The sequence below is a fragment of the Balaenoptera musculus genome, chromosome 11 (assembly GCF_009873245.2).
Source record: "Balaenoptera musculus isolate JJ_BM4_2016_0621 chromosome 11, mBalMus1.pri.v3, whole genome shotgun sequence".
NCBI lineage: Eukaryota > Metazoa > Chordata > Mammalia > Artiodactyla > Balaenopteridae > Balaenoptera > Balaenoptera musculus.
In genome coordinates this window covers 79484725-79502252 of record NC_045795.1, presented here as the reverse complement: position 1 = coordinate 79502252, position 17528 = coordinate 79484725, and the positions used below count along the sequence as shown (strand labels likewise).

The 17528-nt window shown below is 42.7% G+C and overlaps 1 protein-coding gene across 15 annotated transcripts in view; it reads left to right on the top strand.

Annotated features, from left to right (window-relative positions):
• The window catches only part of MAGI1 (membrane associated guanylate kinase, WW and PDZ domain containing 1), a 610393-nt gene that overhangs the window by 554122 nt on the left and 38743 nt on the right, over positions 1-17528 (top strand). For all 15 annotated transcript variants that reach the window (XM_036868494.1, XM_036868484.1, XM_036868492.1 and 12 more), the window contains one exon: positions 10721-10752. In XM_036868494.1, coding sequence (XP_036724389.1) covers positions 10721-10752 — 32 coding nt within the window. The remainder of the gene's footprint in view (positions 1-10720; positions 10753-17528) is intronic.

Sequence of the window (17528 nt, the reverse complement as noted above, 5' to 3'; positions counted from 1 at the left end):
AGTGAAACTGATTCCCACATTCTGCCTTTAAGCAAATCCACGTGGCGAAATGAGTATTGATTGACTCACTGAATCCTGAAATCTAATAGTTGAACAAAGCATACGCTTCTACTGCTTCCCATAGCTGTATGGGGCAGCAATCATTAGAAACTGACAAAGTCAAGGCAACAGCTTTTTTTCCTCTGTAATTCACATAATCACTTAGACCAGGGCAGATATTGTTTCAGCAAGAGGATTTTGAAGACATTTAATATCTCCATGGGAGATGAATGGGGCTGCTCATCATATGTCCTTTGCTCTTTAGAAAAACATGACTCTTTAGTAAATGGCTCTTTAGGTCTGACTGCCAGACGCTTTGAATAATGCAGTGCTTCTGGACTCACAAGTCGGATCCCCTTGCGGTTGTTAACCATGACCCCTGCCTTCCAAAGCTAATACGATCTTCTAAATTTAAGAGATGGGAGTCAAGTTTGATTCGGTGCCGGCGGTGGCTTCCGTCGCAATTAAGCAGTTCGGTAATGAAGTTAATTGAAATGGCTGAATAATAGACGCCCTTACCGAGCAGACAGGAAAATTGCCGTCCTATTTGGCAGAAGTACATTGTGGCAGAAAAGTGATTGTCACACCCAATAAGGCTGTTAAAACTGCTCCAGAGATTCATGGATTTGGCTGAAGAACGGAACCTGAAATAGTTTTCATCAGTGTGTGTTTGCCTTCTGTGGGGAAGGGTGAGACATATGGAGCTTTTTAACTCAGTGTTGTCATAAAAGTTACTTTTCTAAAGAAAGACCTGAAGGTGTCCTTAACTGAAAATGTGCTTAGATTCTCCAAGAGCCCCTGAGAACACACTCATTTGCTGGGACCCATAACTGTTGGGCTTGGGGTTGCTTTGTGAGCCTCCAGTTAAGTCTGAGAGTTGAGCGCTTCCCATCCGTTGTGATAAGGAATTTAGAACACAAGGTGGCACAGCGGAACCTTGCTGTCCGCGCAGAGGGAGGTGGCGGTGAGTCAGCCGAGCCTGGCAGCTCACCAGTAAATCAGGGAGCAGCCCAGGGATCAAGAGCTGTTAAGTAGTCGCAGCAGTGATGATGGTGAAGCAGTGATGATGGTGATCAAAAGAGGGGCCAAGCCGCCCTCCCCTCTACCTCATCCACTCTTCCCGCATCCCTCAAGACACAAACTCACTTCAGGAGCTCCCAGCAGTCATGCATGCCTTCCAAAGATATTTATCGAACTGGGGACCAGATCCCGTTCAAGGGCGGGGAGGCTACCCCTAGCATAAGATACAAGGTCCCTGAAATGGAGACAATAAATAAGTAAATGATAACAATAAACAATATAAATGATAAACAAGTAAACAAATGTATTAATTTTAGAGAGCCACAGGGTCTATGAAAACAAATTGGGCTGTGTGAATACAGTGGGACGAAAAAGGTCGTTTCCAATCTGCTGATGGCCTGGATCCCTGGATGGCTTCTCTGAGGAAGTGACATTTGAGGAGAGCCCTGAGTGATGAGAACAAGCTGCTCCCACGTAGACTGCAGGCACAGTGTTCCAGACAGAGGGAACAGCCAGTGAAAATGCCCAGAGGAATGAAAGGAATGAGCCCAGAAGTGGAGAGAGTGCCAGTCTGGCTGGGGTGCACGATCAAGGGGAAGAGTGCTGGGATTTAAAGAGGCAGGCGGGCTCAGAGTGAGGAGGGCTTTGTGGGACACAGAAAGAGTTTGTGTTTTGTTGAAACTGTGTTGGGAAGCCACAGGGATATGTAGTCAGGAGTCCATATAGTCTGATTTATGCTGTAGAAAGATGTCTCTGGCCTCTGTGTGGATAACGCATTAAAGGGGATGAAGAATAAAACAGAGAGACCAGGATTTTGGCGCTTGCCATCACCTAGGCAAGAAAAGGCGGTGGCGGTGGAGATGAACAGACATTTCAGGATACATTTTGGAGATGAACATGGTAAGAAAAATAAAGAAGCCTCAAGAAGGGCTTCAGATTTTAGGGATTTGGTGTCCTGTAAGTAGAAAACTCAGGATACCCTCCTGGATCTCTTACTTGGTCCTGTGCCTAACTTACATTGCTAAAAATAAGCAGCCACGATAAGAATCATTCTAAAAGTCAGTAATCCTGAAGAAAAGGATCCTGGCATGTATTTTTTTTTTTTTTTTTTAACCTAGAAACGTCTTGGCACCAATTACAGTGATAGGTTTCCCTTTGGGGCCAGTGATCTTAAAATAAGGGCCCACACAGCATCCTGTTTTTTCACCCCAGGAAAAGAATCCTTATCGGTTTTTTCTTTCAATGAGCTATTTTGAGCTATTGTTTCATAATCCTCACCATACATCCTATGCAGCTAAAAGTCAAACTTTTAACTTTGGAGGCAGTGACCTGGAGACAAGTTGTCTCTCCCATCCCAGGGAGACCTCGATGAACTGTTGATAAGAAAGAATGGGTATAACAGGGCCAACCCTTAAGCATTTGTGCAAAAAGCAATTCAAATTTGAAATACGGGTGGTAGGAGAGCCAGCTGGGGAGTCTTCCTAAGAGGTAGAAGCATTTATAGACTAAGGTAAGATCTTATCCCAAATACCCAAATTACAAACATTTCCAACCCACATAGAGTTAGAGGGCTTTCCTGGAACCATTTGAAAAACTGGCTTAATTCCACCCTTTTAAGTAGATCTTGGTAGGAATATTCCCTGGAGAACAAAGATTGGCCTCATAGTACAACATGACAAATTAGTGGACTTTTTTTTTTTTTTCAATTTATTTTTGGCTGCGTTGGGTCTTTGTTGCTGCGTACGAGCTTTCTCTAGTTGCGGCGAGCGCGGGCTACTCTTCATTGGGGTGCACGGGCCTCTCATTGTGGTGGCTTCTCTTGTTGTGGAGCACGGGCTGTAGGGCACGTGGGCTTCAGTAGTTGCGGCACACAGGCTCAGTAGTTGTGGCTCGCAGGCTCCAGAGCGCAGGGTCAGTAGCTGTGGTGCATGGACTTAGGTGCTCTGCGGCATGTGGGATCTTCCCGGACCAGGGCTCGAACCCGTGTCCCCTGCATTGGCAGGCAGATTCTCAACCACTGCGCCACCAGGGAAGCCCCTATTTACTTATTTTTTAACAAATGAGAAGAGAAGCTGAGTTGGTGACCCTTCAAGGTGTTTTTCAGGTTTTCAAAAGCCAACAGTAGGACTATCCATGTTATTTCAATGGTACCCTTTTTGAAATGACCATTTATCTTTTAGGAATTGCATGAGGGCAATTCATCCATCTTACCTAGGTTTTGGAGCAGCCCAAAGTATTAATGACCCCTGTCTGTCCTCACCTGTGCCAATTCAAGGCTTATGACTTTGAGGTGAAAGGCTCTGTAAACCATTAGCAATCAGCAGCCTTGCAAGCCATTTATTTCTCTTCAGGACATATTTATTAGGCTATATGTACTGTGTAATTGAAGCAGACTTCTCCATAGCTGTAAAGCTGTACAACTATATTCTTAATCTTCTTAACAAAATGCCACCTGACACAGCATTGGGAGCTACTTAGTCCATACGTCGGAAGTCCAACTGTCTCTTTAAATTATGATGGCTGTAATATTTCATAATGACCATTATGAGGTCCCCAAAGGAAAGAATGTCTTCATCTTTTTGGAGACATGGAGTCTGATGCTCTCGTTCTTGGCAATTGGTATCATATTTGCATTGAAAAATTATGCTGCAGGGTTGATGATGGTATTTGGCTAGAGGAAGGAGAAAAAAAAATGAAACGTCTAAATTAGAACCATTTTCTATTTGGTTTTATGGATTCAGTTTTCTGATATATCGTGTTTGTAAGGTCCTTCATTGGAAATGTACTCTGGTTTTAAACTTGGCCTTGAGTTTATGCTGGCACACTAATTTAGGGGGAGAAAAAAACCCTTAAATAAAAAGTCGTCATCATTATTCAATCTAGCATCAATTATTGCATGTTGCTCCCAACCCCTTGACCCCGTGTTTAAATGCTGGCCCTCCCTCAGTGTTCATTGTCCTGTCTGCCCCCTTCTTCACAATGGATTCGCTTTCTTTTCTCCTGCTCCCAAGAGCAATGGCGCTCCCTCTTATCACAGCACTTAGCACTGACCACACTGCATTATAAGTGCTGCTTTGCTTCTTTCTCTTTTAAGACAGACTATGAAGTCGTCCAGGTCAGGGCCATGTCTGATTTACCTTTATCTCTTGAGTCATGCTTCACTAGGCATATGGCAGAGCTCAATAAATCTTGCATGGATGAATAGGTACATGGATGGTCCCTTCTCGTGATTCAGGTCTTAGCTCAAATACTCTCTCTTCAAGAAAGACATGCTTGGCCAACGAGTATAAACTAGCCATGCATCCCAGGCTACTGTTCCATTATCCTGCTTCGTTTTCATCACTGAAGTTATCACTCTGAAATTATTTGCGAAGTTGTTTCTTCTCTGTTTCCCCACAGAATGTGAGCACTTTGAAAACAGGACCTTATAGGTTTAGTTCAGTGCTTTATCTCATGCCAGCTCTTGGCACATAGTAGGCCCTTAGCCCAGTTTGCCTAAATGAGTGAGTGCATTTTCCCTAATTTCCTTCCTGCCCTCAGTGGAAAGAACTAGGGCTGACTGTACCTGCCTTTTTCAGTTTTCTGAGCTGTCCTTATTAGCATTTCACCAGTAAGGCAAGGGCAATTTAAATTTATTTCATGGTTTGTATATTGTGTATTAAACAAAACAAACAAAATACTAATTGGCAGAGAATGGTGCAGATGGCTTTTTTTAGAAAGGTTACTGACCATTAATGTTAATTGTTTAGAGCCACTGGTTTGCAGTCAAATAATCATCAATTCTGCATTGCCAGGAAAATCACAGATTTTCTCACTCTGTTTTTCCCGCACCCCTTCCCATCTGTACCTCGCTGATCTCTTAGTATTTGGATCCATCATCATTACCTACTAGGTTCATAATATTTTCACGCAGCAGCAGTTTTGCTGATAAATATTAGCGTTCTGGTGTGTTCTTTAATGCAGTATCTGTCCTCAAATTTTTTTTAGCTGTGCCCTTTAGATCTTCCCAAGAAAGGAGAAGGAGAAGCAAGCAATGGAACTTTTCCCTTTCTGCTTGATCCTTCTCATTGTCCCCTCTATTTGCAGATGAAGTATCTTACATACACTGTTCTTCTTAGAGGCACAAACTCAGCTAAAGTGAACCTCACCCTGGGAACTCTAACACCATAGCCATGTGCTTGGAGGAGATGATTTAACCTGAGGATTATAGACCCCCGTAGAATGGGTTTCTCAGGGTCCCTGGTCAAGGTTTTAGAGGCTCCTTGAATTTGTATGCAAAATTGTGTGCTTCTGTGAAGCTTTGCTTCAGAGAGTCTCTAACAGCTTTTTATCCCATTTTCAATCAAGGCCATGGCCCAGTAATTTAGTAAGTAGCACAGACACTTGAGTAGAAATGGCAGTCACTGAGCCAAGAGAGAGCTAGAAAAAATTCCAGTTATTTTTTAATCTAGCACTGCACTAAAGCTGATAGGTATATCCCATTGTCCAAGCACACACAGTATGGCTGCAACATTCAGTAACAATTAGCTGTTTATGATTACAGCTCTATTGTATGTAAAGTCTGGAAAATACCAGAAATAAGAATATGAATGATCTATTCATGCTAGCATTCTGAAGCAACATTTTAATACATCTTCCTCTAGTCTTTGAGTGTATGATGTATGTGTGATATATACATATATCTATTTTTTAACAATGAATTTATATCCTCTGGCAGTTTTTAATCTGCTTTTCATATCTTATGTCATTACCATTTTCCCATGTCACTAAACAGTCTTCACTTTTACAATCCATTCATTTTTAATGAATTCATAAATTTTCATCTTGTTGATATAACAATATGTTTGCTCATTCCTTTGTTCTTGGAAATTCAGATTGTTTCCATTTTCTATCTTCTTTAAATAACACTGTGTTGAACATCTTTTTTATGTAAATCACTGTGAGACTCTCTGCTTGTTCTCTTAATACAAACTCCTAATGATAAGTTTAGTGAGTTAAAGTCAGCTGTAATCTTTGAGTCCTACATTTAGGACTATGTGTTGATGGGTTTTAGAATAAGAGAGAAGGCTAGTGGGGCCTGAAATGAAAATGTGCTCAGAAGTAGTCTTAGCCTCTTTGGAATCTAAGACTAGCCCCTGGCCAAGTTCTCAGTCTTCTCCTTTCTGTGGCTTTCCGTGGGCTCCATGAACTAACTCTGTCTCTTTCTAAATATATATAAGTTACTTGCTTCTTACACATGGCATTACCGTATTCAGCACCAGGACAGTTGTTAATGCAGCCCTTTGCTACACAACCCTCTAAAGAATCCCATGTGTTTGATGACCTGTGGATTAGTGACATAGTGTTTGTCAGAATGCTGAGGAGGAAACCAAATGTTTCCATTAAAATGCTCAAATCTAGAAACCAAGTACAAAGGGGATGAATATCACAATGAAACCAAAGTAGATTGATGACACAGTACAGTTTTGTTATTTGAAGATCCACTTTGCATTTGACAATGACTTTAGGATTCACCCTTTCCAAGCCCTTTGCACGATTTTTCTTGCTTCTTTCAGATAGTGAGGTTGATTGACATTCTCACTTCCTTTAAACCTAGAAGAAATGAGGTCCAGGGAAGTACAGTCTCTTTCCCAGCATCTCAGGTTTTGTTCATCTCGGTGCCAAAATGGCAGTGATTGGCTTCTTTTTGGCTTCCTGATAGCCCAGCTGAGCTCTCTGATGTCTTCCCTGTTTCCATTTAGTCACTAGGACAAACACAAGTCTTAATTTCAATAGGATGCTTAAAGAAACTCATTATGTGTATATTCATTTTGGGAAAAAGTAAGCAAGTCTTGGAGGATGTAGAGGTCAGTGATGGCTCTAGAGATTTAAAAATGCAATAAAATGTTCTGAAATTTGCTGCATTTGTCTTACAGAGGCAGTATAGACTTTTGTTTGTTGTGGTATCTGTGGGTATGTCTATGTTCATAAGTAAATAAAGCTTTTCTTGTTGTAGAAGTTTCTAAAATAGGTAATAAAGCCATTCATGATCTCATGAGCCCAAGAACACACAGTTTAAGTGTATAACCTTCTTCTATTCTTCGTTTCCAAATGCTTATGTATTCTGTTACATTTTTTACTTTTTTCATATAAACTTTTGTGTACAACCTTTTTAAAATTCCACCAAGAATAACATTTGCCATTTAGTTATATGAGAACATGTTCAGTAGTGTAGTTTATGGCCTTGATATTTAAGGGAAAGAGATTCCTCCTCCTCCTCACGTTGATTGGTCAGATCTCAGTCACTAGCAAAGAATTTGCCATTTGTTTTCTCCAAAGGGACACCTTTTTCATTGGGAACTTGAGAAATTCAGGTTCCAAGCTTTTCTCACTTCTGTAGATCACACTTAGACTCCCACTTTGAAGGTACACTTTCCCGTGAAATTTTCTGGGATCCCTTTGAAGTAGCATTTGCCACCTCCCAGGCTCTAAGAGCAGATGGTGCTGTCCGTGGATTCTTTCTGCTGCCTCTTCTCAAAATTCCCCTTCCTCTCCCTGAAGGGCGCAGACGAGCCTATTAGGACAGGTGCTGTTTCTGTCCATATGCCTCCTATGTAATATGTGACACGATTCCTACAAGTAAGCTTCCCGCTTCCACTGGGAGCACAAAGTGTGCCTTTGCCCTAATGAAAACCACTGATGCGTCATCAAGTGTGGGATCGTGCTGCTTTCTGTCACCCATCCAGCGTGGGATGGCTGCGGTCACCTCCAGCTAGACAAGGGCCACATACCAGGATTTCTCGGTCTTGGAGAATTCTTCCAGTGATCTCTTTTAGTGCTTCCCATCAGGTCTGCCCAGCTATTTTCAGTCTACCTGAATAGCTCTGAATTAATTAATGTTTATTTTTAAATTAATATTTTATTGCCTCAGCAAGATGTGAATATGGTGTTGTTGAAAAAAATTCTAGATTAAGGCTGAAGTCTGCTTAAACTAGTCTATCCGATCCCGGCCCCCTTCTCTCCCCACCGGAAATACAGTACTTCAGTTACCAGTTTCATGTGTGACAGTCAAGGAGAGGGTGTGTGTCTGAATATGTTTAACACCTGCCTCCTATGGCTGCCCTTCTGCCTCGTGCTGTTCTCATTCAACGTTATAGTTTGGAGACCATCCATGCTGTTACCCATAGAGTTAGCTCATACCTTTTAACCTCTGCGGACGGCTTCATAGGTTGGGTGTCCCTGAGTTTATCTAGAATTTCCAGTCATTTCCAGGTTCCCTTTATACCAACCGTGCTGCACTGAGCATCCTTGTACCTGCATAACCTTTGGATGTGTGTGCGAGTGTTTCTCTCTGATAGAGAATCCACGGTGCTGTTTATTTGATACATGAAAATCTTAACAGGTGGAGAATTTAAGATGGTCAGAGTTTTAGAAATGATGGGCAGAGTGCGGATCGAAGTCATTTTCCCTGACTTCTCCTGACTAGTTGGAGATTCTTTACAAAGTTCTGTAGAGGGTCATTGGGATCTTGGGTGACATCAAGTCTAGTAAAAGCTCACTCCAGTGAAGTGTTGCTTATTCCAATGAACTAAGAACTTCAGTCTGAATTAGGGAAAAAGCTGTATTTAAAGGTGTGATATTTGACCATTTTAAGGTGTACACAGTGACCCAAACTAATATAACTTGATAAAATTCCTTAAGGGAATCACATTAATGAACAAATTAAGGCACCTAATAATTATTTTTAAGAAAAATGACATCTAAATTGCTCAAGACAGTTATTCTCATCCATAGGCAAAATATTTCCCCTACGTAGTTTTTGCATTTTAGCATGCTGGGCAAATGATTTTTCCTAATTAGGGTAAGATAACCATAACCACTTTTTTTTTTTTCCCGAATAGTGTAAATTAGCAAAGGAAGGTAAAAGGGGTTGACACTTGAGGGCCTGCTCTGTGCCAGGTATGAAGCTTTTAAGCATTTTGTCTATTTAATTATCACAACGAGTACAATGAGTCTTATTCTCTCCACTTCATAAATTGAAAAACTGAGGCGCAGGGGACTTTAAAGCAGCTCACTGAAGGTAGCCTATCCAAGTTTGCCGGACTTGAAAGAGTAATAATCTTCGTTCTGCTGTATTATGGTTTCCTTAAATGGGGTCCTCCAACCTTCTTTGTCGGAATCTTCTGGGATGTTTGTTCATACTGCAGATTCCTTGGCCCCTGAAGGTGGGTCCTGGGATTCTGCATTGATAAGAAGCTGCCACATCCTCCAGTGTGCACTCTGAAGTCCCAGAGCCACTGTGCCAGACCGTGGTGACCTCCTTTTGGTGATGTGACGAGCCGTGCCGGAAGAGTGCCCCCACTGCCTGTCACGCCCCTCTTGCAGGGGGCCCATTAGCAGTGCTCCTCTGGGGGACTTCCTCCTACTCACCCACTGCCCCGGCCTCCTGTTACTTGCGCTGAACTTAGCACGGCTCCTGGTTTGACAAGTCACTTCCAAGAGAGTTGAAATCGTTAGTTACACTACCTAGGGATCATGTTCTAAAAAAGGCTGACCTTTCCGGTGCCAAATCATCAGATCCCAATACGTCAGGTCGTGCATTGTGCCTGACATGGGTGGAATCTGCATTTTGTATTCTAACCTCGGCTCAAACCAAAAATTAGAAAACAAAATGAGAGGACTGCTTGCAGAAATGATTACTTTCGAAACACTGATAAATGTTTTTATTCTCCTTTCCAGCCCTCCTTTGCCACAGCCCCTTGGTGACAGATTTTCCATGTCTGCCCCTAGTGGCTTCTGACTTTCCCAGAAGTGAGATCAGCGGTCCCTTTCAGCTCTCACCCTGCCACTAAAGACAGGGTTTTGGAAGAGCCAGCAAGGTTCAGTGAGCCCCTTTTTCTCCTCTGCCTTTCTCTTTCTGCATTGTTATCTTTTTCTCTCAGCTCCATGAAATTTCTCTTTTCATTCCCCAGCAGCCTGCTTTCGAGGGGCTAGTCCCAGCAAGCTGCATAGGCGTTTGCTCGGATGAGTGATGTGTGAAGGGGTGCGCTTGACGATCCGGAGGGTGTCCTAAACCAGCTTGGATTTGTGTTCTGTTCTGGCAAAAGAGCATCCGTTTTTGTTTTGGTGTTCAGCTCATTCAAGTAAAGAAGGCATTTCCTCTTCTAAAAGGCAGAGGGAAAATTTAAAAACAAGGAAGAAAAGAAAGAAAGACCAAAAAAAAATTTAAGTTTAACCATTTACTCCTCTGAAACTAAATATACACCCCCTTCCTCTGTCCTGATTGGTCCACTTCAGTTGACAAGTGGAAAGGAAAGGAAATATCCTGGACTTAATTGTAAATTAAGTCGCTCTTAATCCAGAAGAGCATTTGAGATTCTGTCCAAGTGTTCAATTTCCCAGGCCGCTGAGGTCTGTGAATTTCTTTTCCCAGCCTCCAGGCTGCTGCAGTACAAGTCAGCATAGCTAATGCAGATAGATCTCCTGCCTCTCCCTGTCCTCCTCCCTCTGCTTTGATTCGATATGAACAGCCTGGTAACTCCGATGCTGGGGAGAAATCTGACATAACTCTGCAGATGGCTAGGTTGCCATGAGACACCTGGGGATTGTTCTTAAAGGAAAAGGTAACATTTATATGCTAATGATTTCTTCCCCGCTTCCCTCCTTGTTGCATTTTTTCCAGGGCTGCCAGTTCCCAAGAAGAGCCCAAAGTCGGTAAGGACTTGTCAGTTACTTGGGGGGGTGGGGGGGGGCTGGTGGTGGGAGGGGACGCTATCTGGCTGGACTTAATGTGTTTTAGAGTGGGTGGAGGAGACAAGAACCAGGGCTCGTTTTATTAAGTTCTGGGGATCCGTTTGGTATAGAAGGTATTGGGGTCTGTCTTTAACTGTCTAGTGATTTGTAGGCAGGCTGCGGGAGCCTGGATAAAGAATGCATGTTTGGAATCTTCTCTGTATAAATGCATCACAACTCTCATTCCAGTGGATGAGTTTCTTAGATGTTTTAACTTGATACAAATGCTACTGTTTCTTTTGAGAGAAGGAAAAAACAAAAAACTCTACCTGCTTCCTGAGTAGCATTGCTCGCAGCTGGTGTTTCAAGCCATTCACATGGGTAGATTCCCTCCCTCAGCTTTCTTTTGCACTGGATGATGAATTATTTAAGGATTTTAAAGCCTGTAGGTTTATGGAAGAATTGCTCAGCCCTGTATATATGCCCATGCTCACATGGAAAATGCCCCAGCCCTGAGAATAAGACATTTCCTTGTTGTGGAAATATCCTTTGTTGTTTTGCCAGCTTTAGTGGCATTGTGCTGCAGGTATAGGAGTCTTTAAAAAAAAAAAAAAAATCAATGTTAGGCTGTCCTTTCTAATCTGGTTTCCCTGAAGATGCATTACCTAGTCGACATGTTCGCTAATAGATTTGAGGCTCTAGCGTTTCGCTTGGTGGTGGTGAGCTTTTGCTCCCTGGGCACTGACAACAAATTAAAATGCTACTTAAAGCCTCAAAATCTGGAACTCTGATGCCTGTGAAATTGAGGTGGTGAAAGAAGCATCCAAAATCATTAACAGTAAGATAAAGAGGGGTGTACTTCCTTGTGGCTTAGAGTATTGGGGGGAGGAGGAATTGACAACCTCTGCCATCCAGGAACGGAGAACCTTTAAAACTTTGCAGCTTACGGTGCTGCAGCTGAATTCTTTCCACCTGTCTCCAAGCCTGGCAGCAAGAGGCAGAAGTTTATTCAGGAGATGAGAGAGGGAGCTTCCTGCATTCGTAAACCCTACTCCTAAGTTCTCCAGAGAGAAAAACCTGCAGTAATTGATTCCCGTGGCGTGGTGCCATGGTGATGGGAACACGTGACTTCGGGGCTGCTTCCCTTGTCGTTTTGTGTTAATGTCCAGGCTGAGAAGTGCTGGTAGGTGTCTACATTGGAACCACAGAGATGCCAAAGCCTGTGTGTGTGCGTGTATGTGTGTATGTGTATGTCTCCCCCTCCCTGGGTCACAGTCAGAAACCTATTCAGCCTTCAGAAAAATAGAAGCACATCTGAGAGATGTGTCACATGAGCTTGAGTTAGCAACACTCGTCCTTTTCTCTCCCGCAGCCCCAAGCATGCTACCTGAGGCATGGACTTATTTTACACCCTCCACATGGCATGGAGTCTTGACCAGAAGCGTATACTGAGGGGGGGACAGTTTGGCACACGCAGCATGACATCGGGTAGCAAGGTGTTCTGTTTCGTTTTGCATCCCATTTCAACTTGCTGTGCAAAAGGATTTTTGTAGAGTCATTTGCATCTCTTCTCCCCCAAAGTGTTTTGGAATTCCCCGTTGAACTCAAAGGGTATCAAACAGGTGCAGAGCCTGCATTCACCAAGTCAGTTAAGAGAATTCCCCATGACCGTTTATTTTGGAGGAAGTCATGTCCTGAACAAGCAGCAAACCAATTACTCAGGCTGCATTCCTAGGAAGAAAAGCTCTCTTAACTGCGTTGCCCACAGTCTGCTGGCTCTTAATTACCACAAGCTAAGAGACTGGTGTGTTGCTGGGTTAGAAAAGAACCATCGCCCAGCTTGGGGCTTGTCCTTCCCTGGCTTCTCTGCCAGGACAGGGATGATGGTTTTCACAGCACCGCTGGCGCACTCTGGCAGCTGCTGTACAAAAGTAGGGGGATATCAGCCAAGGTCTGCTGTTGCCAGTGGAACCTTGTGAACATCTGTGATCAGTGGGGGTTCTGTACAGGTGGGTTGAAAGCTGTTTCCCTTTCCCAGTTTGAATTTTGATGAGGTCCTGCTAGAGAGACAGATGATGATGGGATTTTTCTGGTAGGGTCGGCGGGAATCCATGGGGAAGCTGGATGACGTGGTTCCAGAAAGTCATTCCTATAATGACAGGCAGGGCCAGTTGGGCTACGGAATGAAACGCACACTGATTGTGCCTGGGTTGTGGTACGCTGAGAGTTACCATTAGCTCTGAGATATACTGTTTGAACCCAGGACCATGTCTGTTCTTTATTCTTAGAGGCTCCTGCAATTGTTGGCTTGCTCATGTGACTGACAGCTTCCTTTGCCCTCATACCTTTTTTTTTTTTCCTATAAAGGTTTTCAATAATTAAGTAGTTGGGTTTTTATTAGAACAGAAGGACTTCTCTTTTTGATCTCGTTTCCCCTCCTGAATAGCCTCTATAACTTACTCTCAATCAGCAATTTCACCTGCTAGATTTAGGGTAGATGTTAAATTTATGGTTTAAATACTCAAGGGGGACAACGGCAATGTCTTAATAAAATTTGACTAATTTAATACCTGGACATCCATAGCATCAGGGATTTTTCTGCCAAATGGCAGAGGCAAAAATAAGACATATTTGCTGTCAGGTTTTAGGCCTCACTGGGAAAATGGTTTGGTGGTCCACTTTAATCATCCTGACTGGAAACTTGTTTAACGGAGACTCTTGGTCGAAATCACACACAAGGATTTTGCGTGTGAGCATTGAAAACTCTAAATAGCACACCAAACCCTGAATTTTAGGTCTGTAGTCACCCAGGTTTTTTCACTAGTTCATTTCCCAACTCTTGCTTCCTTTCTCCCTTCTTTCACCTGTCCATTTGTCCATTTATCCATCTGTCCATCCATCATATATCCATTCATCTATCCATGCATTTCTCTTTTATCCACTCATCCATTCATCCTTCCATTCAGCAAGTTGGTGTTGAAAAACTACTAAGTGTCAGGTTTGGTGTGAGCCATTGGAAATGATATAATAAATAAGATGGTGCCCTTCTTCTTGGAGCTTATAAATGATTTATTGATTGCTCCTTTCAAAAAAAGGATTCACTGTCACAAATCACTAAAATTTTTTATGCATTTGTTCCATCAACAGATATTTATTGGGTATCTCCTGCATGCCAGACCCAGTGCTAGTATATAACAGGAACTAAAACAGAAAACATTCATGTCCTCATACAACTGGGGAGAGATAAATAGGCAGATCTGTACAGACCCTCCTCATGAGGCCTAAAGTATGATGGGCATATACTTTCAAAAGGTAACAAAGCAGAAATATAACATAAAACAAGGACTCACATAATAAAACTCATTCAGCTCTTAATGATAATAACCTAAGTGAAGTAGTCATCCAAAGCCATAAAAAGCTATAAAAAAAATGAATTAGATACTGTGATAGAGCTATGGAATTCTTCCAAGTTCCCCAGCAGCCTACACAGCATAGGTAACCACATTATTTACTTAGCTTTTATGTTCAGATCAAAAAAAAAGCATAATGTGTTCAGTAAGGAGACAGTGTTTTCCTAGTTCCTAAAAAACTTCTCACAGGGACTTCCCTGGTGGTCCAGTGGTAAAGAACCCACCTTCCAGTGCAGGGGACCCAGGTTTGATCCCTGGTTGGGGAACTCAGATCCCACATGCCTCGGGGCGGCTGGGCCCGCGAGCCACAACTACTGAGCTTGCGCGCCTCAACTAGAGAGCCCGCGTGCTCCAAACTACAGAGCCTACGCACTCTGGAGCCTGTGTGCCACAACTAGAGAAGAAAGAACCCGCACGCTACAACTAGAGAGAAGCCCGCGTGCCGCAATGAAGAGCCTGCATGCCACAACTAAGACCCGATGCAGCCAAATAAACACTTTAAAAAAAAAAAAAAGAGTTCTCACCGAAAGTTTTCATATAGGTGACACCAAGTGATGGGCAAGGAAGTGTCATCAGCAAATGCAGCAAGCTGAAAGGTAGCAACAGTGACAGGTTTCTGTTCCATGGTCCTCTGTCCCTTTCCTGTGGAAGGGATGCTAAGGACATAGCTGACAGCTAGTCATTAAGAAATACGAGGGAGAGATCTTAGACAATGTGCACAGTAAGTGACCCCAGCCTGAATCCTCCTGAATGCTGCCTCTTTGTCAAACTCTCCTGGTGGCCTTAGCACCCCAATGCCACTTGTCCCAGATCCAAGGCATAGCACAACCCACCAAAGCTCCAAGCTACAAGGAGAAGCACTGAGAGTGGTAGATGGGAGAGGGCCTAGGGTTACTTAAGTAAGTCTCCTTGCCCCTTGTTGCTCACAGCAGCTCATACCCTCGGCCCTTTGGAGCCTTAAAAAATAGACTTTGCTGTTGTATTAGACTCCATTAAAACATTCAGTATAAACTGAAATTCATTTTCATATCCGATCAGTACTTTCCTTTTCTTCTCCATTAACTCCTCTTTCTTGCCTTTTGGAAGAAATCATTTGACTTAGACCCATAAATGATAAAAGAGAGAGACAAAAAGAAGGACCATCCTCTGCTTTGGCTTGTATTTGAGACTGATTTTCGCGCAACCTTTAATGACATTGGCCTGATACCTCATCAGCACTTGCAGTTTTTCCTGTTGTGCATGTAAATCGCTGCAGTGGCCTTCAGTCTTGGCAGATACATGAACTGTAAATAATTTTGCCTTAAAAATGGATTGATTTGTCATTTTTAAGCCACATGAATTCTTTTCATCATTTAAGCTCCTAAGTGCTGTCTGTATTCATTTGCTCTTCCGAGCAAATATTTTCAGCTCACTTTATAAGTACCTCCATTTTGAAATCATTCTGTGAAATACTAATGAGCTGACTTTTTTCCCCATTTCCATTTATAAAGTCCATTGCATCTTCCCAATTTCTCTGGCCTGTCAGTAATAAGGAAATCGTTTGTTTTAGGAAGGTTGGTACAGTTTTGTTTTAAATGGTCTTATGACACAGGTTCACAGCCAGATGTGGCCAAGGATTTCTGTGGAGTTTTCAAAATTGAAACCGTTTCTTTTTTCCTAGTTGGCCCTGATTTGATACTCAGAAGTAAAAATTCTGCTTCAAAAATACCCACATAGTGACAACAGCTAGTGTTGGAGATATTCAACTCAATATGTGGTCCTCCTTTCCAAGCGTTTATTCAAGCTGGAGATCTGGAGGTGGATATTTGTGTTTCTGAGAACTCTTCCTCCCTCCCCCTTCCCCCTTCCCCCTCCCCGCTTCCCCTTCTCCTCCTCCTCTCCCCTGTGCAGCCTTTCAGCAATGCCTATCAAATCTGGCACCAAAATATCTTTTGACTTTACTTGTCCCTCCCCCTTGTCACAGCTTTTCCCCTTGTATAAGCCACCCCGGCTCCCTCACCTGGTCTGCACAGTAGCCTCTTGACTGGCTCTCTGCTTTTACACCCACCCACATCAACCTATTCTCCAGACGGTAGCCAGACCAAACTTTCTGGAAATAAGTCGGCTCCTGGCACATCCCTGCTTTAAATTCACTAATGGATTCCTCGTCCCCAGAACTAAGAGTGAAACCCAAACTCCTTAAAGTAGCCCACAAGGCCCTTGCATTATTTGGTCTCCAAGTTCCTCTCAAGCCTCCCCACCCCCTGCTGTGCCACACTAGCTACCTCTCTGCTCTCCAAACAGGCCAAGCTCACTTTTGCTTTGCAGACTTAGCACATGCTGCTTCCATTAATGGAATGTTATTCCAGAGGCTTCTCCTTACTACTTACCTTAAGGACACTACAGTGTGTTGTCATCTGTCTGTCATGATTATTTGATTAATATTCCATCTCCACACATAAACACACACACACACACACACACACACACACCTAGATACGTAGGTATAAATTCTCAGGTGCTATCTCTTTCTTACTTACACATTGTATTTTTCAGAATCTGGCTCATAGCAGGTGATCAGTATGTATTTATTGGATGAGGGAATAAATGTATTGCAGATTACTTAAGAGGGGCTATTCTGGATGTTCTATCATTGATGTATCTATCATTGATGGATTGCGCCATCCATGTTCTTAGCATGCACAGAATTACTTTAACGGACTTGAAAGTGTATCTTTATTAATGCTTATTTGAGGGCCAGTTTCTCACCTAGAAAAATGAGGTGAGAGACAATCACATTTGGTGCAAGTCAGATCCTGTGTTCAGAAGTGAATTTGTCCTCACGGCCCAAGTCTTCTGGGAGGGAATCCAGACTGCTGAAAAGGCATACAAGGTGACTTTAATTTGAGAGCTATATAAACATGACTTTTCTCCTGGACAGTTCTGGACCCTAACCAAATAAAAGATAATGTCATATCTAATTAACATGTTCTCAGAAAATAAAAAGGCATATTTTGAACTTTTCTACACACACAGAACATAGCTTCAAAAAGCTTAGGTGCCAAGATACTAAATACAGAATGCATTTTCAAATTAAGTCATTTTCATAATTGAACTTGAGAGGAAACATAAAGCGAGGTTAAATCTTATCAGGGAAAAATCCAAAAAGCTTCCAGATGCTCATGTGTTTAGCCCGTGAGGGTGGGTTAGAATATGCCATTTAGTGATAGGTTAGCGATGGCCTAGTTTTTAGAGCATATTCTCAGGATGCTGCTATACTTTCATTTTCCAAATTTAGGAGCAAAGTTTAGACTGCATTCAAAGGGGATGCAGAGGTGCAGTTTGACGGAGAGGCAGTTTTGCAGACTC